This window comes from Triturus cristatus, chromosome 9 (genome assembly GCF_964204655.1).
Source record: "Triturus cristatus chromosome 9, aTriCri1.1, whole genome shotgun sequence".
In the NCBI taxonomy this organism is placed as follows: Eukaryota; Metazoa; Chordata; class Amphibia; order Caudata; family Salamandridae; genus Triturus; species Triturus cristatus.
Genome location: NC_140592.1, coordinates 679,563,414 through 679,587,878, shown reverse-complemented (window position 1 = coordinate 679,587,878; position 24,465 = coordinate 679,563,414). Strand labels below are relative to the sequence as shown.

Here is a 24,465-nt window from a genome sequence, read left to right as displayed (position 1 = left end):
AATAAGGTCCCCATAAAGTTAACTTTATCCTGCTCTTAAGTCCTGGCTCCTTTCTATTTTTCTATTGGGTAGATTTGACAGACATGGAAAATAAAAAAGGGTTGGGTCAAGGCAAACAGTTTAATGACCACTTCATTGCCAAATCTTGCATCACCACAGAAAGAAAACTAGCGTGTTTAGCATCTGCACAATTAGTGTTGGTTGTCCACGCAGTTTCAAAACACGTCCCTCAGAAATACACGGCTGAAGAATGCCATTAATGCTGCGCGAACCCTAACGCAATGTACTTGAACAACAGAAGGAGGTTAGGCTCCATGTAGAGTGAGGCCTATTCTTTGGGTTTTGACGCATTTAGAGGTGGCTGGGCATTATGCGTTGGGGACAATATTGGTTGCCAATGGTGTCCCCCCCCCAAAATGTGTGCACTCCAAGAAACAAGTGACCGTTTCAGGTGCTCAAAGGTCTATGGGTAGCTGGAGTAAGCAGTCAAAGCTGACTCCTGGAGATGGAGGGATTAGAATACAGAATTATATAATAGATGAAACTTTATAACTTTGATGGCCAGTCAGTACTTTACAAACAGAAAAAGACTTCAATAGTAAGAAAAGTGGTAGAATTAATAAGAAACTCATAAGCTCCTTCCCCGTCCAGAACCAAAGATCAAACCCCAAAAGTATTTATGGCTTCCTCACACCAGGCTCTAGAATTTAGAATATGGTCAATTTTTTGCATGAGGACGCTTCAGCGTGACCAGCCTGAAATCACACTACTTCCTGGTCACATGCGTACAGTACTTTCCATTGGAGCTTTCGTATTGATGGAGGTTTTGTGCTGAAAGCTTTAAAAATCATATCTCTGGTTCCACTTACTGGACATTTGCTGACACTCTGTTTGTTCAAAGTTACTATATATTAATATATTGAGTAGGATTTTTATTGTGTTGAGTTTTTAACTTTTTGATTTATCTGTTATTTCTAGACGTGTTCTACATTTTGTTTAAGTTAAATCTGTCTGCTCTGTGCCATAACTACAATGGGTTGATCTCAGGTTTAAATTACTGACTCCGAAAACTGTTTTGAAATGTTTATGTGCATAGCATAATTTACCAAAATGTCTTCAGCATACTGCCATACCAGAAGATTCATGGAAAAACCTTATATTTTAACACTCTTGGAAACTAAAAACTTTGCTGAAATTTGAGAAGTAATCACACAGATATTGCTAAGCCCCATATTACCGGGTTCGTTTTTCCAGAAGGAATATAAAAATATAAACGGAGCACAAAATGGAGTGAGCCGACGGTGGTAGAAGTATCTCTTTTTTACTGTTTTAGTGTTTAATCTAACAGAGCATAAAACAAAGGCACTAACCCTAAAGTAATACAAAGTCTAAGGAAATTAAAGTGTGGGAGCCTTCCTTGCATTGAGGCTATTCTAAGCATGCAAATCCAGAGAACACAGTCAGTGTGGTATGCTCATTTTAAAGACAAGGACATATTGTTTTATTTTAGAATGTATTGTTGGGTTGCTACCAAAATATTAAGTGTTAAATAGCATTGGACTAAACTATTGTGTACACAACAGAAACTACCACAATATTGTTGAATTAAGTTTAAGTAGGTAATTCAAGATATATATTACTTTGAATATATTTACTTTCATGACAATGTTTGACAACATCTAAATTCCAATGTAAATATTTTTATGTGTTTCCACTTCATTCCAAAGTCTGTTGGACAATTCAACTTGATGGACCTGACTAAGAATTATTAAAAATGAAAGACGTGAATGGTTGAAAGAGATACAGTTTTAACACAAATATGTGAACGCGTTTGCAGTGCAGTGCTCAGTCACGCGTTCAATAAGGAGCTGATGAAATCTTGTTTCCTGTGCAGCTGCAGCAGCAGCACTCACGAAATGTTAAGATAAAGGAAACTTATCAGCATCACTCAGGAAGAAACACATGGCCCAATGAAAGCACTTGTCGGCAGCTACCACATGCAAAGTGTCCTAAAAACAGTGCTGTTGTCTAACTGCTTACAAGAATGATGTGGACCAATGAAAGAATTGCACGGTGAATTTCAAGCACAAGATGAACCTATGACTGTGCTTTCTAACAGCTTCAAAGTGCAAAAGGTAAAACAAGTGTGCTACTAATCGTCATTCAAGTGCATGTGTTGAATTAGTACAGCAGCAATTACACAGTTCATGTTTGAGGACAAATAATGGTAATGGCAGCTCTCCAAGTTCTTGCCAAGCTGACAGACACAGTAAATACTGAATAATAAATCTAAGGGAGGAAAACAACGGTTTCGGTCTGCGATGGAAACCTTTGAACGGTTTGGGTGGTGATCCATGCAATGCTGAATGTGCTACGATGCTATAATAGAAGCTGATTGTCCACTATATGAGTGACAAATTAACAAATGAGATCCCCTCATTTTATAATGCATCTTTATATCAAAGGAGGCTTTCATTTAGAACAATCATACCAACAATTACTTTCCAATGCGGAGATCAAAAGATACTTACAGATAATTCGGATGTGAAACAGCCAAGAGATGTTGGGACTTCTCTCCATCTGAATGTTGGGAAAAGAAAATGTTGGGAAAAGAAAAAGGTTGCTACATAAACCAAGCTCAGGGGTAAAGGATTCTAAACCAACTAAATATCAATCAAGTTTAGCATCTGCCAGTGCGGACATAAATTAAAGTCATCCCCTTGTGCACTCACACCCTTCCCTTTGAGGCAAGCACTCCTGTGTCAGGACATTAAGAATAACCAAGAGACAGAACCTAATGTTCGAAGGGTGATTAATTAGAAAGGCAATTAGTACAATTAGTAGGCCATGTCAACTGGTGGGCCCAGACCGCTGCTGGAGGCTACCCTCACTTGTGTATGCAGTTAATAAACAGGTATGAGGGAGCTGGACAGTCAAACCACAGGGGACCTATTCCAATAAGAGCTTCAAATCTTGCCCAATTCACAGGGCATGATTAGAAAACAAATATCTGGCCCAGGCAATAATTTTCTAAAAAGCCACACAATGCAAGTTGCCAAACTACAATGGGGCTCTGGGGGCTTTCGTGGCAGGGTTATGACAGCCAATTCAGCTCTAAAACAACCCCTTCACTGCCCTGCAGCCCACCGGGAAAATGTCAAAGTAGTAGAATGGGCAAACCGGCCTGTTCCACCTTTGACACTAGAATGTGTGGCCGAACAGCACAGTAGCTCATGACTAGGTTCTTCTCAAAGGAGGTCTGAACACATCTCTTGCTACACACGTTGGACAGCGTAGCAGCACAGGATTACCTCTTCCAACAGAAGGTGTGAAAGCGAGTCTGCATAAAATGACACTCAGCAAAAGTACAGTAATTGCAGGATCAGACTCTTTTTAACGTGTTGTGAAAACAACTCTTCTAAAAAAAGAAAACAAAAAACAAGCATCGGCAAAGCCAATAGGTTTTGCCTATGCAAATTCTATTGACTTTTTTTTCCATGTTGCATAGCAGTTGAGCTGCTGTGCAACGTGGCTCAAAGTAAAAAAAAAAAAAAAAAAAAAGAAGGATATGATGCGGACAATGCTGGCCGCGTCATATTGTTTTTTAAAATAATCTAAAGCCATGTTGCACAGCAGCTGAACTGCTGTGCAACATGTAATAAAACACAGATAGTCAATAGATTTTAATAGGCGAAATCTATTGGCTTTGCTGATGCTTTTTTAATGCATGCTCCCTCCATTTGCAAGTTGTGTTATTGATATGTGCTTATGATATTTGGGTATGCTTGTTTCTTCTGTGTGCACATTTCTTATACTCACAAATTCCTTGCGCATATGAGGTGATTGGCATTTGTAGAGTGCACAGCTTGCCATTAGTATGATATTATATGTCATGCATTTCAGAAGATTAGCCACTTCCTCCCCAAACATTTATGATATTGAAAAACAAAAAACACACTAACTGCCTCATCACATCCCCCCACTGCTTTCTAAATCCTTCCTCAACCTATTTTCGTTGCCCACAGCCAATTAATCTGCACACAAAAATATTTCAGATCTGGTCTCAGTGCAGGGCTCTGCAGTGATAAAGAGCATCAACTTAAAGAATGTCTCCCACTCATATATACCAAAAAAATTGAAATGGGAAAAAGAACTAACACCTAAGAAGTTGAATCTCAGCCATCGCTCTCACCCTATCCATCAGAACATGGCCGGCCTGCTCTAGCGGATAATCAACTGTGAGGTTTTGACAAACGCACAAAAAAACACAAGCATCATAAGGAGAAGCAGGGATTGGGTCGGGGTGATCCGAGGACGCAGCAAGCAACAGGAGGTGTGAGGGACCAAGCAGCAATGGGACTGATAAAGGGCAACAGCTTAAATAAAGATTTCCACCGACACACACAAAAGAAATGGGAAAAATGAAGAAAAAACGGAACAACCCACAAGAAGGTTAATTTCAGTTATCGCTCCTGCTCGGTCAATCACAACATGGATGGCCTCCTCTCGCTGGTAATCAACCTTGAGGTTTTAACACAAAATCTAACAACGATGGGAGAAGCAGTGACAAGGTAGGGGAGGGGTGATCTGTGGACAGGGAAAGCAAATGGAGGTGCGAGGGATGAAGTAGCAATGGGAGGGAGGAGGTGGGTGAAACAGGGCAAGCAACAACGAATGTGGATGAATTGAGAGGGGCGGGAAGAGGAAGCCTGCAAAATGATGCACTCTGATAGAGCTCTACAGATGAAAATAAAAGAAAAGTACTCTGCAGGCGCACAGGCACGGACAGTAAGCAGTATTTCACGGCATGGACACCGGAGAGGAAGCCAGAGGAGAAAAGAAGGCGTTGCCCAAAAAGAAGCAAGAAAACAAGAGCAACGTAGGAACCAAACAAGGTTATGTAAAGGTAGGTAATGGACAGGCTCTAACTCCCTTTCAATATTTTTTTTTCGTTACAAGAGATTTTGCAAGCACTGTGCAGGCAAAACCCAAAAAGGGGTGGAGATGCATTAGTTAGCATGATGGCAAAGAGTGATAAAAAGCAGGGTAAGAATTCTTACAAAATGTCGGAAAATTATCGTACTCCTACAGGCGGTAAAGGAGTGGATCAAAAACATGGCCGGTCTCTTTCTGAAAGGTCGTCAAAAATGCTCTGCTGAAATACTCCCACAGAACCTACAGAAACTGTGTAAAGGCCTTTCAAGCTGCCATTTTCAGAGATTGCTACATGACAGAAGGCGTTGGAGAGAGAGGGCAAAAAGAATGGTCAACACCCACTGATAACATACTCACGTAATCAACTCTGTCCTCAGCCAGCCAATGGAAGCACTTGAGAAATAGGAGGAGGGTGAAAAGTGCAACAAAGCGGGGGCTGAAATCGTCACGAAAGACGGTGAATGCAAGGCAGGTCTCTGTGACTGCGTACCAGGAGCGCTCCAATAGGTGCTGAAATCAGAGACATGATAAAATAAGTTCATTAGAGGGTGTAAAGGTATGGAAGCAAGAGCTCTGCTTTCATCTTAAGGCTCAGTCAAAGTCTTTGTGTTGAATGATGGTGTCTTGCCAGCTCAGTTAACTTCTCATGCCAAATGTGCTGTCTAATGCGAATGTTGTTTGAGTCATGGGATTCTTTGGCCTTTCTCTGTAAAATGAGGACATTTACACTTTGACAACGGACTGCTAGCCATAATTAGAAATTCCTGTCTGCCTGGTGGAGAGCTCTATGATGTAAATTCATTTACCACTTTTAACAGTAATAATACGGAGTGGGGTGTTAAGTTTTCTGCAGCTGCTCTACATCTGTTTTTCTTTTTCAGAAACAAACTCACAAAGGGTAGGGTTTTGTTTACCTAAAAAAGAACTACTCAATTGGATAGACACATGGAGGATACTGATAGTCTTCCTTGACTGGGTCTGCTATGCCTCAATACTTGGCACAGGCAGGGAAAAACAGCACCAGTCCCCAAGCCCTAAATAAAGCACAGTAACCATCATGGTGACATGGAGGCCCAGTAGCACAATAGTCCACAAGATCAAGGGCTTCTGCGGCAGAGCCAGCTGAGACACCGCTGCAAGAAAGCTAGTTTTCTCCACCTCTACATGGAGCAGGGAACCACCAGGTGGGTGGACATGGCATCTGTCATTTTTAGGTGAACAGCCCCATCCATCCCCCTCTAAATAGTCCCATAAATAAAGCAGTAATTCAGGGTCTGCAGCTTTGCTTCCTTTTGCAGAGCTAGGTCCCTACTAAAGCTGGTTCTCTATTAGGAATGATACACTGCACTCTCCCCTTTCTTTCCTGTGCCTACATCATGCACCAATGCAATTCTGTTGTACACATATAGCTGTGATGTTGGTTTGGTTGCTCTCCATTTGCATGGCAACAAAAAGCCCCTTTACCTCCATCTCTGCCAACCTCAGCTGTCCGAAAAACACTTTGCCCATGACTTTCCCAAGGAGAAAAACCAGCACAAATGCCTGGATGTAGAGGACCTGGAAAAAAGTAAAGGACATAAATCAATAAATAGCATAACAGGCTGAAAATATAGCCACTGGATGCAAGAATCCAGTGTATCGAACCCAACTGCATTGAAGAATCTGATCTGTTACTAGAAACGCTATACAATACATATTGATACATGCAAAACAATCTTATGCAAAACTACAAAAGTACACGAAGGTAATCCGAATCCTGCAGTTCAAAACAACTTGCAGCACTTCAGACCACAATGGCAGAAGTGCTCTACTCAGAAATCAAGTAACATAAGTGCTACATACATACCTGTATGTATATAGAAATATCTACCTTATTGCAATAATAAAGTAGCAGATAGGATTTATGTATTCTAGTAATTCAATTCTGAGACTTGTTCTAGGCAGTTCTGCCCTTTTGCTGATTTCATTCAGACTTGTCCAATGTCTTTGTCAGCAGAGTGAGCTGGAAGGTAGAGGGGAGCTCGGAGAGTCTTGGTCCAAAGCAAGCCAAAACAATAGTTGAAAAGATTGACAGTCTGCTCCACTAATTTACCTTTTAACCGTGTGTGTGGGGGGAGGGGCGCATAGCCTTCCCAGAGAATAATGGGCTAGGAAATGTCGGGGGGAAACTCCCTAGCTTCAGAGGGACTCTGTGTCCGTTCATTGACACTCCTCAGTCTGACAAAAGATGCCTGAAATCATAAGAAAATTCTTACAAAATAAAGCTGCTGTCTGGGCTCTCTTCAAACCCCTCCATCTTCTGTACCACTTGGCTACTGTGAGGATATGCCACTCAGAACCTCAACGCCTCACTCTGGGTCTCGATCCATGTTACAGAGAGTATCTCAAGTGCATGTGATTGCTGTGGTGGAAGTGTAAAACCTTCAGCTTGTGAAGGGGAACTTGAGGCAGTGATGCCACTCACCATATCTATGCGAGGGATATTTCCCATCGTAATACAAGGCTTTCAAGGAATGCTATCAAGGTATGGTTTCGTGGGTTGTTAAAATACTATGGTTTTAAGGGATAAAATGCTCATAAAACGGGGTGGGGATTTGACAGCACCATTCTCAGTGAGTGAGATGGACTTGAAACAGGAGTGGAAAGTATTGGAGGAAAGAGACTGGCTAGAAAATGCTGGGAAAATTACTTTAAAATGGGCAGTCTGCAAGTACAGCGAGTAAGCTTGGATATTCCTCCTAAATCATAAGGGGGGGGGGGGGGGGGGGGGGGGTTAGCACACAAATCTCGCATATTTTCGAATATAAGAATATTTGGTACAAATCAAAAATCACAGATTACCACCAACTAAAGAGGTGAGGGAGCGTGAGAAAAAAAAAACTCATTAACAATTGGCAGAAAAATAGGGCCCAACGCCATGTTTCACAGACATAGCAAGCAAAGTCAAACCTAAAAAGGTCAAACAAATTCCATAGTTGTTGTGCAGGTTTCATATACCTTTCAATAAAGGAAAGACTGCCAGAGTTGTTGGACAAATCCGCAAAGGCACTGGTTAAAGTAGCAATTCCTTCAGGTTTTAAGCCATCATTTTTAACTCATTCTTTCACCTTTTCTACTCCAAGAACCACAAAATATTTCCAAGGGTCAATCAATATGTATGAAAGTGGGATAAACAAGACTCGTGGTACTGATGTGTTCTCGACCTGGCTCCTTTTTGGGTTCCCAGTATGCCAAGGAGACAGAGTCTGCAGTACATGTCAAGAACCCACAGATTGCAAAACAGATAAGAATATTGCATTGACAAGGTGACCTCGATTTGCTTTCTATTGACATAATTTGTTCCTACTGACAGTCTCAGAATAATATGAGGTAACAAGAGTGTCTTTGGACACACGACTAGCAAAGCACTTTAACGAGAACCTGCAGCGATCCTTTGCTGTTATGTACTGAAACTGTGCTGTCAAAAACAATAATCTAGGTGTCTAGACTTTTTTTAAATACTTTTTGATTAATCGAAACTCAATATAAAGCTTAAAAAATACACATCTTCTGTGGTACTACCAAAATCACACACCACTGTTAATGCACCTCACTTGTTAATGTGCAGGTGCTTTTGCTAAACATTTACTAAGACTAAACACAATTCTAATGCACACAAATTGTAACCTACAGCACCCACAACTATTTTAATACTGAGAACATTATACCCACACTGATCTGCCAATCCATTTACGAACATAATTCACTTTACAGTAGAGTTGAGCTCTAGGCGTAGAGTGGCACTGAGAGGAAATCAGTGCTGTAGAGTGGAGTGGTGCAGAAAACAGAGGCATAAAGTGGGGTTTTAGGAAAGTGCCCCTTTTTGACATGGTGTACATGATGTGATTTCCACTGAAAGTGCACTGAGTTCCTGCCAACCAGGTCTCCAGTGTCAGAGCTCTTTCTCAAAACTGTGCAATTGTTCCCCCAGTTGGAAATACCTTTAGCACCCTCTGTAAGTCCCTAGTAAATGGTACCATGGCAGCTAGGGCCTGAGGTACTAAAGAGGGTCCCTAGGGGCTGCAGAAGGAATTGTGCCACCCTAAGGAACTCCTCAGTAAGCACATGCGCGACTACCATTGCAGGATGCATGTGTTGGTGCAGACAAAAGTGAAAACACATGTCACACATCCCTGTGTGCCTTGAACCCTACCACTGCATATGGTATTTGTAAGTCACCCCTACAGCAGGTCTGAGAGTCCTATGGCAGGGTACTCAATATTACATGGGAGGAAATATACACATGAGCAGATATGCCCCTATGCTGGTCAGTCCAATTACTGCCAGTACAAGTGACCAGGGAAGCCATCTTAAACCATGTACTGAACACTGGTGAAAAAAGGAGTTCCCCAGATGCATGATGGCTCCACTGAAAATAGGGATGTTTGATACTTAACATCTAGTCTTGATAAACCCACACTGATGCCAGTGTTGCATTTATCAAAACACGCACTCAGGGGGCACCTTAAAGGTGTCCCCTAAAAGCCTACCAGCCTCTGATGTGCTTGCGGACTGGATTCTGCCAGTCTGCCAAGTTTCTGACCTGCAAGGATGAGAGCCTTTTGATCTCAAGAGGTCAGGAACAAAAGCCTGTCCAGGAAGAGAGGGCAGCACCTCCTCCTGCTGGATGACCTGCGGTTTAGCCTTCTTGGACTGCCGAGCTTCAAAGGAGCTGCTGCCTTTGGAATGCGAATCTGGCTCCCCTCACAGAAGAGGAAGCCACCCCCTGTCCTGAGCCCCCTTGGCACCTGGACATCAGCTAGTCAGGTAGGCATGCCACCACCAGGCTAGTACCACCCTGAAGGTGGGCTAACTGCAAGGTGGACACAAATTTTCAGAGGTAGCCAGATGCAACCACTGCCTCCGTCGCCTCCAGCACGACTTAAAGTGTGCCACCGGTGTCAGAAAGGTCCCCCAGCCCACCAGAGCTCAAGTCCATTATGGTTTCACCCCTCCCGGACTCCCCGACGACACATGCAGTCTCTGCTCACAGATCCCTTCGACCGCTCCGGTAAGAGAAACCAGACGCCCAAAGTCACCTCTGCACATGGCGCCCCTGTGCCTTGGAAAAGAGGACCAAAGGTGCCCCCACATGTATGCGAGAATCACAAGGTCTGAGCCCACTTGTTGGTTCAGCCCGACTGGTTTCCTAGAAAGAACCTGCAGCCTCTTTGTACAAAGACCGATCCCAATTGAAATACATTGGGCTACCCCCGCTGATTTGCACCCTTCAACCGGCCACCCTCATGCCGCTGGTGGTGTACTGCTGGTGATGCCTTGTACCTTGCCCACCACAACTCCTGGAGATTGAGATTGGTCCTGTAAGTCGCTGTATAATACCTGTTGCAGAACTTGTTCTCCCTTCCATAGAATAACATTGCAGAACTAAGACATTGCACTATGTTCACTTTTTAAAGTGAAAAGAATTTATATTTGAAAACATACTTACCTGAACAATTATCCTCTGATGCCTAAAAGTATATAAAGATACTTGCTATTTTCATGAACTGGCGTGGATCTTCTTGATTCATGTTGTTGTTTATTAATCATTGTGTGTTTATTGCAAATGTCTTACACTCCTCTTTGTTAAGCCCAAGGCTGCTCAACCACACTACCCCTTAATAGAGCACTTTGGGATCGCACAACAAGCCCTGTCCACTAGTAAGGGAACCCCTGGACTCTTTACATGGTATATCAGATTATTAATATATCACATAAAGAGCCAGCTTACTACAGGGGTGGTAAAGAATAGAGTGGCATAGAGTGGGGCGGCGAGGAGTGGCGTAGACTTGAGTGGTGCGGAGCATCAGAGTTGTGGAGTGGCGCAGAGTGCGCAGTGGCATAGAGTACGGAGCATACAGAAAGAGGCGTGGGTGGTGCACTGCATAAGCTAGGTGAAAGGTATTTTCGTTCAATAAGGTCTGGGTGCGCAATCAGGGTGGTGTTATCCGTCCTAACACCATCAATGAACAGCTGAGTAGTGTCTTGCAGAGATCTGCAAGTACATCCCCTGGGTAGGCACTCCAATGGGTAATCAAACTAAGTTGATTCATGCAAAAGTGAATCCTTTTAAGATGTGTGTTTTTAAATGCTTTTATTCAGCAAATTAGTTCAATTCGATATTGTTTGGCATATCAAATGTTCATTTGTAATCCATACTAGCAGATCTATGAATCTTGATCTCCTATGCATTTCGGGCTGGGACGCCCTTGGTCACGGAGCACTGTTGAGGAAGGGAGGGAGGGATGAGTCAGTGAGGGTATACCGCCTGGATTTACACGTGCTTAATGTGACTAAGTGCAACAATAACTAAAACGGGTGTGTTTGCTAACGTTTTAGTGACTGAGTGAAGGTACTGGGTAGTGCAATGGAAATTACTGCGTGTGTTGGTTGAATGCGCGCTGCGCAATGACATGCTGGGTTCTGTAGCGCTGTGGGCGAAGAACACTTACTTCATAGATACCGGTGGCAAAGCGTGCCGTCCATCGCTTAGTCGAGGGGTCTGCGTGTGGTGCGGGCGGGTGCTCGTTATGTTTAAACACTCGGTGATGTGACGTGAAGAAACGTAAACATAAACAAAGGACTACTCGGAAGTATGCACGGTGGCGACCATCTTAGAATGTGGGGAGATAGAGTACAGGTGATGCAAACTGGGGAGAATGCAGAGAGACAATGTCAAAAAACTCTGGTGTGATCTTGATATTGACGTCAAGGAAGGAGATATCTGTGTCACTTATGTGCCATGTTAGTTTAATTCATACAGGCAAATTTCTCGACAAGTACCTCCAACCTCTCATTGTTAACACAGCTAGTTATATCAAAGACACTACAGACTTCCTTGTGAAACTATCATCCATCCAAGTCAACAATATGCCACCACTGATCTTATGCACTGCAGACGTGAGTTCTCTCTATACATCTATACCTCACCTTGGAGGCATTGAATCCATCGAACAAATTTTGGTTAACAGTGAGATAAAGACACACATGCAGGCCTTCCTCATGGAACTGATGATATTTATTCTCTATCACAGTTACTTCAAGCTAGACAATCAATGGTTTTTACAGCTATCCGGAATGGCGATGGGAAATTGTGCTGCCCCAACGTATGCAAATGTGTACATGGAGAACTTTGAAAAACAGTACATATATACCAACTCTAAGTTCAAAGATCATGCCAAAATGTACGTCAGATATATAGATGACCTGTTTTTCATGTGGTCCAACACCAAAGAGTCTCTTCAGGATCTGTTAACAGAAATCAACAGCAAAGATCCAAGAATTAAACTAACATGGCACATAAGTGACACAGATATCTCCTTCCTTGACGTCAATATCAAGATCACACCAGAGGGATTCATTACCGACTTACACAGAAAAAACACAGACAGAAACAATACCTTACATTTTTCCAGCTTCCACCAAGGGTCCCTGAAGCAACACCTGCCATATTCGCAAATGTTGCGCGTTAAACGCATCGTTTCAGACGAACAGACATACATCATGCGCATTAATGAGATGCGTGAACGATTCCGTGCTAGAGGATATCCTGAACATACTCTGAATGAAGCACAATCTAGAGTTGCTCTCATCACCAGAGAAGATAGCCTTTTGAAAAGCAATAGAGTGCAAGAACAACGTATGGTGATAGTATCCAAATACTCCACAGCCAGCCCTACATACAAGAAGATTATACGGAAGCACTGGCCCATCTTACAAAGTGAACCCGACTTCAAGGGCATTTTTGAGAAACCACCAATTTTTGCACACACAAGAAGCAGAAATTTCAAGGAAATTTTGTCTAAACCCACTGAAACCCACACACAACACCGTGGCACCATACCTTGCTTCTATTGCAATCACTGCAATAGTGTCATCAAAGGCAACAGTATCCAGCACCCAATGAAAGGTTACAACATTAAACTTCAAGTTGATGCTACCTGTGACTCGATGAATTTGATATATGCTTTGAAATGTCCCTGTGGAAAGCTGTACATCGGTAAAACCGAACGGAAAATTAAAACTCGCCTCAACGAGCATAAATCTAACATCAGGCTGAAAGTTGAGAAATCCAACATCGCCATGCATTTTGCTGAGGCTCGGCATTCCATCGCCCAATTAAAATTCATAGTACTTGAAACCCTCACCAAACGAGAAGGGATTGACAATCATAAACTCTTGTTAAAAAGAGAACTTGAATGGATTTATCTGTTACAGACTCTGAAGCCGCATGGTCTTAATGACCGTATTGAGTATAGTTGTTACCTGTAATACTAATATGATGCATTGCTTATTATGTTACTGTTTATTCATGTAATACTACTTCTGTTTTTTGACATTGTCTCTCTGCATTCTCCCCAGTTTGCATCACCTGTACTCTATCTCCCCACATTCTAAGATGGTCGCCACCGTGCATACTTCCGAGTAGTCCTTTGTTTATGTTTACGTTTCTTCACGTCACATCACCGAGTGTTTAAACATAACGAGCACCCGCCCGCACCACACGCAGACCCCTCGACTAAGCGATGGACGGCACGCTTTGCCACCGGTATCTATGAAGTAAGTGTTCTTCGCCCACAGCGCTACAGAACCCAGCATGTCATTGCGCAGCGCGCATTCAACCAACACACGCAGTAATTTCCATTGCACTACCCAGTACCTTCACTCAGTCACTAAAACGTTAGCAAACACACCCGTTTTAGTTATTGTTGCACTTAGTCACATTAAGCACGTGTAAATCCAGGCGGTATACCCTCACTGACTCATCCCTCCCTCCCTTCCTCAACAGTGCTCCGTGACCAAGGGCGTCCCAGCCCGAAATGCATAGGAGATCAAGATTCATAGATCTGCTAGTATGGATTACAAATGAACATTTGATATGCCAAACAATATCGAATTGAACTAATTTGCTGAATAAAAGCATTTAAAAACACGCATCTTAAAAGGATTCACTTTTGCATGAATCAACTTAGTTTGATTACCCATTGGAGTGCCTACCCAGGGGATGTACTTGCAGATCTCTGCAAGACACTACTCAGCAGCTATAGAGTACGGAGCGGCATAGAGTGCGCAGAGTTGTACAGTTGTGGTGTAAGTAACTAGAGCGTCAATAAAGACAGCAGATTGGGTGAAAGCAACATAAATAGGAAGCAGTACTCTGGAGTTAAAAGTACGAAAACACGTTGCACATCCAGGAATAATTCCGAAATGCTTACAAAATAAAATAAATAGTGTGCTGCAAAAAGATGAGGCAGAGCACATGTACTTGGTCAATGCTCCAGGGTGGAGCTAACACAAGAAAGGAAGGCGGAAGCTAATTAATCAATAGGTTGCAAATGAGGGACAACAAAAAAAACGAATGACATTCTGTGGGCGGGTTGTAAGCCCACTGAATTGTAAACAATACGTCTCACAGAGTATGACCAAAACAAGCATTGGCAAAGCCAACAGGTATAATCTGTGCAAAAAAGCACTATGGTAGGGCCAGCACTAACTGCATCATGGCTCTTTTTTCCGCTTTAAGCAATAAATTAAAATAGCGCAGCTGGACTCGACTTTAATGTTAAGAAAAAATCACCACGGCAATATGACCATCCATGTTGTTATGTAGTTAATTTATTGAATCATGAGGCTAAGTGGTCAATTGGAGTAATTACTGAAATAACTGAATTGTTTTGTCAAATGCACTCAAATCTCTCAGACATGCTGTGTTGGGTAAAAAAATGTTTTTGTAAAAAGCAGCAGGCAGGAGAAAATCATTTAAGAAAATAGTGCTCACAGACTGTAATTAAAACATCCAGAGTAACAACACAGGCAACAGGGGCAGTCCTCATGAGAGGTTATAACAGGAGAAAAGGAGGTACTAAGGAGGGACTACTAAGCCTATTGACGTATCAAAAGCCACCATTTACAAAGGACAGTAACATGAGTCAAATTGAAAATGAGCAGACCTTAAAGTCCATACCTGAATACAGCATATCTCGAAGAGACAGCGCAAGGACCGCCTAGGCAAGACCTAAAAAGGGGGCTCATGACCCTTTAAAACAGGCCCTTGTATGGGGCACATATGGGAAACCAAGGCCCCTCAATAACTGCTTGTTGCTGCTCCAAACACAATACAAACATGCAGGCATCTGAATGTGTCTCTGTGTTGGAAAATTACACCTGGACAAATTCAGCTTATTATTTAACTGGTGCCAGTCCAGATATTAGCTCCAACTCGATAACAGCTGCTGGATCTAGAATCCGGTGACATCCCCCTTATTTCCTGCACTGTGCCAGAGTTAGAGAATTAACAGATCAATGAGTCACAGGGCTGGACTGGCCATAACAGGCCTCTGGTATTTACCAGACAGCCTAGAAGGGTGGGGGGAGGTTTTGCAGTGGTGGTGACCAATACTGTTACTGGAATCCAGTTTTGCAGCCATGCTGCAATATCGGTCCCCAATAACAAAAGCAGCAGTGCTTCACACTTGCATCCACTCTCCCCTCCCCCACGCCCTCTCACTCCCAGGTGTTGGTCCGAGAAAATTGCCAGTGCTACTTTGGTTTCCCAGTCCGGCCTCGAGGAGTCCCTCTGTTGTTTTTCCATATTGCTTAAGGCAAAAAACAGCTATCAAGTAAAAACAGTTTGTACGTTTTCTGGATGCTGTTTGCTCAGTGTCAAGCAGGAAGAAAGCCTTTACTGGGGGCAACCGGCAGTGTGTACCACTGGGTCTTACCACGCTCAGACCCATAAATCCTGATATGCCACTAATTTAAGTAGTGGTTTCCACAAATGCTATTCAGGTAGACATTCGAAGTAGGTGGGATAACCAGTTTTCGGATTTTGATGCTGCACTTCTATTTACTCACTTTCTAAAATTGCAAGTCTACCACTTCTATGGCTCTCAAAATTGTCTCTGCAAAGGGGCACTAGTATTATCAAGGGGAGTTCATGCAGTAAGCGGCAGAAGCACAAAATAGTTTGATGACTCAATGGGTAGGCAGGAATTGAGATACAGGGGGAGAGAGAAGGAAAAAAGGAGGTGCAAGTGGTGGAGGGAAACACAAGGATAGGTAAAAGGGGAGGAGAAATAAAAACTGAGGAGAGGGAGAAAGATGGAGCGAGAAGAAGTAGAACAGAGTAACAAGAGGGTGCAAAGAATAAAGCGAGGAGAGCGAGAAAGACAGAATGGGGTGAGAGGGGAGGTGAGAGGCCAGTGGTTCCTAATTTGTTTATTATCCCCCTCCACACCCCCACGACTCAGGTGAGGGGGTTGGGTCAGTCTCGGCTGACAGACGGCAAGGTGTGCTGCTGTGAGAGGAACATTTATGTTTGTCATTTTCAGACAGCACTCTACCAGCCTCCTGTGTGATCTCTCTGTGAAAGGCGGTGCTGTGTGGAATGGCGATTTGCAGTTCACTTTTGACTCAATGTGAAATTCTAATTCTATGGGATCTCTGAGACCACTTTATTTTACTAATAGGTGTGATGGCTCTTAATGAGGTGTTGATGGCATAACTGCTATGGGAATTGGTCTCTCGGTTAATATCGGCCACATGTAAGGACCACAAGACAATGGACTTACCTCTTAGATTACAACGGCTTCATCTTCAGAGCAGATAAGGTAGAGGGTTATGAACTATTCTTTCAACTGAGTGTCACTCAAGGCAGCGATTGAATCTAATAATGACTAAACTGAAACAGTTCCAAATGTAAAAGAAACAGTTAAGCTTAAAGTCTTCATATTTTTACACAGTGTTTGTAGTGTAATTTACATTCTAAATATTTTGATGGCGGGGTCGTCCTTAGGCTCTTTCAGCCGAGCTCTGGCTCGGTTCTCCCTAATCATTTGATTTGCTTGCCTGCCCACCTCTGCTTCCTAGTTATATTCAAGTAACACACATGACACCAGACTTGCAAACACCTTGTCATTCTGGTCGCGATTCCTTCGGACTTCTATCGATTAGCCTGACAATGCAGCTAACTGGAAACTTGCAAATAAATCAGTTAGGCTTACAATGGCAGTCGTGTTTTGGTTAACAGAGGGAGGGCCTTACGAGGTCCAATTACCCAATACAAAGAATGAAACAGAGCAGAAACAGGTAACACATCTAGAGAGTGGTCTAATCAAGATCTCAATGACAGCATACTAAAGGGAAACATTGAGGGGATAGCCTCCTTTGCTGTCCCTCCCATTGTGGTACTCACCGCCATGCTGGGACTGGACTTGGTGAGGTACACGACTGTGGGGTAGAATTGATGTTTCAGGTAGAAAGCGTGGGCCACCACAGCCGACGTCAGTGCCAGGCTGGCACCGATCATGACTGCGACGCGCAGCATTTCTCCGGCCGGACCTTAGGGCCCTGCAAGGCAAGAAGGAATTTGAATCAGATTAGAACGAACACTGACAAATCAAAATAAACTCTTCAGCGATTTGCAAGCGGATTTAGTTTATAAGAGTATATTTGCATTTTCCTTTATTCCCCACTTGCACACTCCAGACACAAGTGCTGTAGACCTGTCAATTCACACAGTGCAATTCACACATGCAATTTCAGGCCCCTTCTCACAGTCACCGGAGAGGAGGCAATGTCACACAGTGGCAGGGAAGACGAGCTGAAAACCACTGCACAAAGTGGCTTTCCAGCTTGTCTTTGGAGGCTGTAAGCAGCCAATGTCCATTAAGGCGCGTCAAAATAGCCAGGACATTGGTGTACCAACTCAGTGACCCATTTTTTTTCCGGGGGTGGAGCGGATTGTTGTAGGGTAGAGACTAGAGTGCCTCTTAGGTAGCTCTAGGCATGAGCCCGACCGTACCGCCCCTCTCAACCTCTCCTCACACTGTGAAATGTATTCATAAGTTGTTTGATCTGGTGCTGTGTCCAGGACTTTAAATGTGATGAAAAAATGGGGGAGCGGGGAGTCGGGTTTCTAAAAGGGGCATGGCCGATGTAATTAAAGGCGTGGCTTAAAAACACTTATGGTAAAAATCTGTGCTTAGCATAGTGTGCCACCCGTCTGGTATTTTGCTACTTCAATCAATCAATCAATCAATCATCGCATTTATATAGCGCGCTACTCACCCAGAGGGTCTCAAGGCGCTGGGGGAGGGGGGTACGCTACTGCTCGAACAGCCAGGTCTTGAGTTGCTTCCTGAAGGCGAGGTGGTCCTGGGTCAGTCGGAGGTGTGTGGGGAGAGTGTTCCATGTCTTGGCGGCGAGGTAGGAGAAGGACCCCCTGTGGTGGCTCTTCGGATGCGGGGGACGGCGGCGAGGGCGTGGCTGGTCGATCGAAGCTGGCGTTTGGGAGCGTAGAAGTTGAGGCGGCTGTTGAGGTATCCTGGGCCTTGGTTGTGTAGTGCTTTGTGTGCGTGGGTGAGGAGACGGAAGGTGATTCTCTTGTTGACGGGGAGCCAGTGCAGGTCTCTCAGGTGACCAGAGATGTGGCTGCGGCGGGGGATGTCCAGGATGAGTCGTGCTGAGGCGTTCTGGATCCGCTGGAGTCTCTTCTGGAGTTTGGCAGTGGTTCCGGCGTAGAGGGCGTTGCCGTAGTCCAGACGGCTGGTGACGAGGGCCTGGGTGACCGTCTTCCTGGTCTCGGTGGGGATCCACCGGAAGATCTTACGTAGCATGCGAAGGATGTTGAAGCACGACGAGGAGACGGTGTTGACTTGTCTGGTCATGGAGAGGGAGGAGTCCAGGACGAAGCCCAGGTTGCGTGCGTGGTCTGTTGGTATGGGTGCGCTGCCTAGGGCGGGGGGCCACCAGGAGTCGTCCCAGGCGGTGGGTGAGGATCCCAGGATGAGGACTTCCGTCTTGTCTGAGTTCAGTTTCAGGCGGCTCTTCATCCATTCGGCTACCTCTTTCATCCCTTCGTGAAGGTTGGCTCTGGCGGTGGCGGGGTCGTTGGTAAGGGAGAGGATCAGCTGGGTGTCGTCGGCGTAGGAGAGAATGTTGAGGTTGTGCTGGCGTGCGATGTCTGCGAGGGGGCTCATGTAGGCGTTGAAGAGGGTAGGGCTGAGCGAGGAGCCTTGAGGGACGCCGCAGATGACTTCGGTGGCTTCAGATATGAACGGAGTGAGGCGGACACTCTGTGTCCTTCCGGCGAGGAAGGAGATGATCCACTCCAGTGCCTTCTTCTCCTGGATTCCGACGTTGCTGAGTCGCTGCACTAGTGTACGGTGACAGACAGTGTCGAAGGCCGCGGAGAGGTCGAGGAGGATGAGGGCCGCTGTTTCTCCGTTGTCGAGCAGCGCTCGGATGTCATCGGTGGCTGCGATCAGGGCGGTCTCGGTGCTGTGGTTGGCCCGGAAGCCAGACTGCGAGGGGTCGAGGGATCCGTTCGTCTCGAGGAAGGCAGCCAGCTGCTTGTTGACGGTCTTCTCGATGACTTTTGCAGGAAAAGGGAGCAGCGAGATGGGGCGGTAGTTCTTGAGGTCGGTGGGGTCGGCCGATGGTTTCTTGAGTAGGGCGCTGAGTTCGGCGTGCTTCCAGCTCTCTGGGAAGGTGGCGGTGTCGAAGGAGGTGTTGATGATGTCCCGCAGGTGGGGTGCGATGACAGTGTCGGCCTTGTTGAAGACGTGGTGTGGGCAGGGGTCGGTCGGAGACCCGGAGTGGATGGAGTTCATCGTGCGGACGGTGTCCTCGGTGCTGATCGGAGTCCAGGCGCGGAGGGTGGTGGTGGGGGGCGGTGGTTCGGTCGTGGCGTTCGTCGGTTGAGTGCTGAAGCTGTTGTGTATGTCCGCGATCTTGTTGTGGAAGTAGGAGGCGAGGGAGTTGCAGAGGTCTTGCGAAGGGGTGATGCCGTTGTTTCCGGCGTTGGGGTTGGAGAGCTCTTTGACGATGTTGAAGAGTTCCTTGCTGTTGTGTGCGTTGTTGTCCAGTCGTTCCTTGAATGCAGTTTTCTTGGTGGCGTGGATGAGTTGGTGGTGTTTTCGGGTGGCACACTTGAGGGCAGTCATGTTGTTCGGTGTTGGGTCTCTGCGCCAGGTTCTCTCGAGGGCTCGGCAGTTCTTCTTGGAGCTCTTGAGTTCGTCGGTGAACCATGGGGCTTTCTTGCTACCGGGTCTGCTGGGTGGGGTCCTCAGGGGGGCGAGCTCGTCTGCGCAAACGCTGATCCACTTCGTGAGGTTGGTGGCCGCCTGGCTAGGGTTCGTTGTGCTGGTGGGAGGGTTCATGTTCAGGTTCATGTTCATGTTCATGTTCTATCATTGCATCTAGATATATGAAACAACAAGTAACAGTACACCTACAACAAGCCAGGTCTCGTGGCTTTGTCAACGGTTGTTAGATGCATAAGATAAAAAAGCAACAACTATGGCTTCATTGCATATAATTATTAAAAATGCCTTCGTTTGTATGGGAGAGATTGTGACGCAACGGCTAGAGCTGCCAACTCTGGAGCTCGGGAAGCAGGTTTGAGCCTTGGCATGGGCTCAACATCCTGTGGAGAATAATGTGCTTGGGTAATGTGGTTGGTGCTAATGTAAAGGGCATAGTCGGGTCCACTTTGTACTATATAAAAAGGAAGGGCAAAAAAAAAAGTTCTGAAATGAGACTGTGAAAGAACTATAAGGAATCTCTTTGAAGTTACATCAAAAGAAGTGAAGGGTGGTACTGCTGCGGGGTTTAAAACACATTTTATAAAATCTCCAAGGGTGAGGGCAAAAATGGAGAGCCCGATAGGGACCAGTCTCAGCTCCTGCTTTTTGGAGCTGCCAGTGCTGAGCACTGGCAGGACCCGGCCCACTTAAAGCCCTGGTTGTGCCTCAAATTCTGGTCTCTCTGTCCATTGACTTTTCTTAGTCGAAATTAACTTGTGAAGTCAGATTCATAAATATCATGAAGTGTAAACAACGCTCCAAAGTCTAATCTTTTATAGTTCTAAATACAAGTAGGGCTCCCGGTTTTATGGTAGTTATATTTTTGTCATTTCTGTCTTTATTTATTCATATTTATTTTTTGTAAATTTGACCTGTATTTATCCATACCTATTTTAGGTTTTGAGAAAAGATGAAGCTGAAATGTGTATATTTCTGCATTTATTTAACCAGTTGATGTTCCCCTGTGCCCGAACACCCGACAGGTTTCAATGATATACACACACTTGCATGGTAAAATATGCACTTGTAAGAAAATATGTACATTTCAGTATCAAGGTTGTGCAAAACTACTGCTGTTTAAGGCTCTTTACTAAAATCCATATATGTTTAATCCCCTTGCCTGTCAATCTGCACAGCTATTGGCCTGGCAGTCGTGATTGACAGCATTTAGAATTACTCAAAAATAACCCAATTTCTGTTTGAATCCACATTTAAAACTGAAGTAATTCGGAGAGTTGGTCATATCCGGCTGCGAGACTTGCCGACATAACTCTAGCTCTAGCTAAAGGTAGTTCGGTGGGATAATGCGCTTGCTCCAGCATAACGTGTGATCGCCCCGCCCCTGCACCTGGAAGGCCGACCGTTGAGTGCGATGCGATGCGGGGCTCTCGCGGCTTTCGGCTCTCGGTGGTGAGCAGATCCTTTGAGCGAAGAACTATCGGCTGGCTCTTTGGCGGTTCTGCGGCGGCTGTTGTTGGGTCGCGGCGAAAAGGGAGACCCCGATTTTTGTCCTGCTTTTTTCGTTCTGGCCCCATTTCGCTCCGGCCCCATGTGAGCTACTCTGTGGAGGAGGCGAGCTTCTCTGCAGTTGTGTGGAGGGTGCGAGGCTGAAGGGCTTAGAGAGATACTGCAAGCCGCTCCCTGAACTGCGCTGCACAAAGATTAAACTCTCGGCCCCGTCTCTGCATTTTACCTGCCTCTTCTGCTAGGCTGCGGCAGGGCGACCAGGAGCACGGAGTCCAATGTCTGGAGTACTGAAGCTGGTGCTTGGACGGGGATTAAAGCAGGACAGCGAGTCTGCTTTGTGATTCTGGCTCTCCTAGCCAAAAGGAAGACGATAAAAAGGGGGGGGGGGGGGGAAGAGTTCCTCTGGTGGCTGCATTGGGCTGAAAGAACAATAAAACAACAAGTTAATCAGGAATTTCAAGGTGGGCTGCCCTCCCTCGCCGCCTCTCACAGCCCGAACGCATAACGGTAGTTAAGTGAGGAAGAGAGAAGTACGGCCCCCGGCTCGGGAGGACTGACATCTTCGGGGCTACTGACACCACCACTGGAAGGACTGTGCCTGCAGCGTTAAGGGGGACGTCTTGCTTTCAATGTGTTCTTGCTCCGTATTACGATACAGATACAATGATCATTGTTTCCTGGAGAATACGGGTTCCTTACCTTGCTGAGTCCTTGCTGGTACTTTCTTTCACTTTTTTAAACCTTGATAAGTACTTTGGAAAACACGGAGTACCGGACACTTGTTGTGGATTTTTCCGCTTTCGTTCTTCGTTTCTGATCCCTTTTGGACCCATTAACCTGGTTTTGTGGCATGTTTTGTTGCATTCACGAAGCACCGTTAATTTGTAGTATAATCCACAGAAACCATTTGGAACGTACTCATGGTAGCGGTTTTTGCCTGGCAAGGTATTTTCCGTCAAAAGAAGGTGGTTTTCATTATTTTTACCCTTAATTCTGGATAACCTGCTGGGATTTCTGGTGTTTCACAACCAATTCATCTCCAAAGTAGAAGTGGTTTTGGTTTCCGTGTTTGGGTCTCAGACTAATGAGACAAAGGTCTGTTTGCCGCACGGGGGACTACACAGACCACCAGCGCCAGTACAGCGCGCCAGGAGGCGCATAAAAGTGCGGTCGGCGCCCCGCAGCGCGCCCATCCAAGGCCGTCAGAGGCCGGAGGAGGCTGGGCTGGGCCTGCTCCCTAACTCTTAATCCTTGGGACCCGTATCGAAGGTACTGTGGCCGTGTACTCCAGACTGCCAAAACATTTGAAATTGTCTTTTCCTGTATTGGTACCCAGTTGGCACATAATGCATTACATCTGACTCTGGACTGAGAACACTGAAAACGTTATATGTGTAGATTCCTTTGCTTACCCTACTGATCTCAGATAATATCTTCTAGCACTGGTTCACTTACTAAGTATTTGTATAATTGCGCACATCTATAGAGCATCGCAGTGGTGCTTTTAAGAGGAACCTCTAGCGCCCACCTAAAGCTTAAATCTAATAATTAACGCGAGAGTCTAACCTTAAAAATATTTCAGAATGGGGAGAAGAGTATGCATTGAGAAGAAACAGGCCCCGGTCTTGCCCAAATTAAGCACTAAACCCACCTCTATCGACAGGATGCTAGAAAAGGCTCTAGGAGCCGTGGCAACTGAAATAAAGCGGACCGAGAGACGACTGTCCCTAACCCCAAATCTAGAAATTGCACCAACTGACCAGAGCATTTTACAAATTTCAGGGGTTTCTATAACTGACCTTCCCAGTGACCAAACACCAATAATAGAAGTAGTTATTCCCGAGTCATCCAGGGTTATTACCCCAAAACAACCATGCAGAAAAGCCAAACCCAAGGCGAAAGCACCTTTAAGAAGGAAGAAGCCCCAGGGTGAGACTTCTGATAATGGGAAATCTGGGATGGCGAACCTAGAAGAGAGCAGGGAAATCACAAGTGATCAGCCGGTGTGGGTTACAAAGTTGGTGGTGGATCTGCAGATCCAAATGAGGGATATAGTTAAGGACGAACTTAGATCATTACATGAGAGGGTTGACGGGTTGTCTGTACTTTTTACTGATTGGATAAGTACAAGAGGGGTTACATATGGTATTGCTGGATTTTAATGCGGGTCTCGAGTGCAGACCACTATGAGCAATGCACTGGTTAATCCTAGCCTCAAACATAATGAACAACCCCTGCCTTTAAAACCAAATGAGGAGACTCGCACATCGGAGGCCACTAGAGATGGCCCTGCAAGGTCCACACCGGTTATCTCTAAGCAAGCTAATTGCCCACCCCCATTGAATAAATCTACAGGACTACAACATTCAAACAACAGGCAGGCTGGGGAAGGTGTCTCTACAAACATAGAAACCACCAATCACTCTTTACCCCCTCCAGTCATAAATTTGCCACCCGCATCAACTCCGTACGCCCTCATCCTTGCAGGTATCCCTGAACTCAGAAGGGATCAATCTGAATCCCACCAAGAATTAAAAAACAAATGTGTTCACTGGCATGTAAACCACAGACCTCTAAATTATGAGGATGTGGAAGAGATTCTAACCACACGTAGGGTGGGATGGATAGGCAGACGATATAAGGATGTACATGGAGATTGCATAATAATTAATTTTAGAAATCCGTCGATGACCCAAAACATCTTAGCTAGAGAGGATGGGAGAAAAATGGGTGGTATTCAAGTACTCCCTTTGGGTTACTTCTACCCCCCCCAACAGGCCCTACTATGGTACCAGGCATATAGAGTGGGGCCGGAGAGATGACGCCATTAACAGTGAGTTGACTCATCAGCACTGGCAAAAGCAACCTATTTTTAATATCACCACTGTAAATAGATTTAGCTGTTTGGATGGAGTAGATTGACTAAAGGAAAACTCCA

At 45.1% G+C, this 24,465-nt stretch overlaps 1 protein-coding gene across 2 annotated transcripts in view; it reads right to left on the bottom strand.

Moving 5' to 3' along the window:
- The window catches only part of SYVN1 (synoviolin 1), a 255,107-nt gene that overhangs the window by 168,342 nt on the left and 62,300 nt on the right, over positions 1 to 24,465 (bottom strand). For both annotated transcript variants that reach the window (XM_085625760.1, XM_085625761.1), the window contains exons 2-5: positions 17,168 to 17,322; positions 6,400 to 6,492; positions 5,293 to 5,445; positions 2,532 to 2,580 (exon numbers count right to left, since the gene is read on the bottom strand). In XM_085625760.1, coding sequence (XP_085481886.1) covers positions 2,532 to 2,580; positions 5,293 to 5,445; positions 6,400 to 6,492; positions 17,168 to 17,299 — 427 coding nt within the window. In that variant the 5' untranslated portion in view covers positions 17,300 to 17,322. The remainder of the gene's footprint in view (positions 1 to 2,531; positions 2,581 to 5,292; positions 5,446 to 6,399; positions 6,493 to 17,167; positions 17,323 to 24,465) is intronic.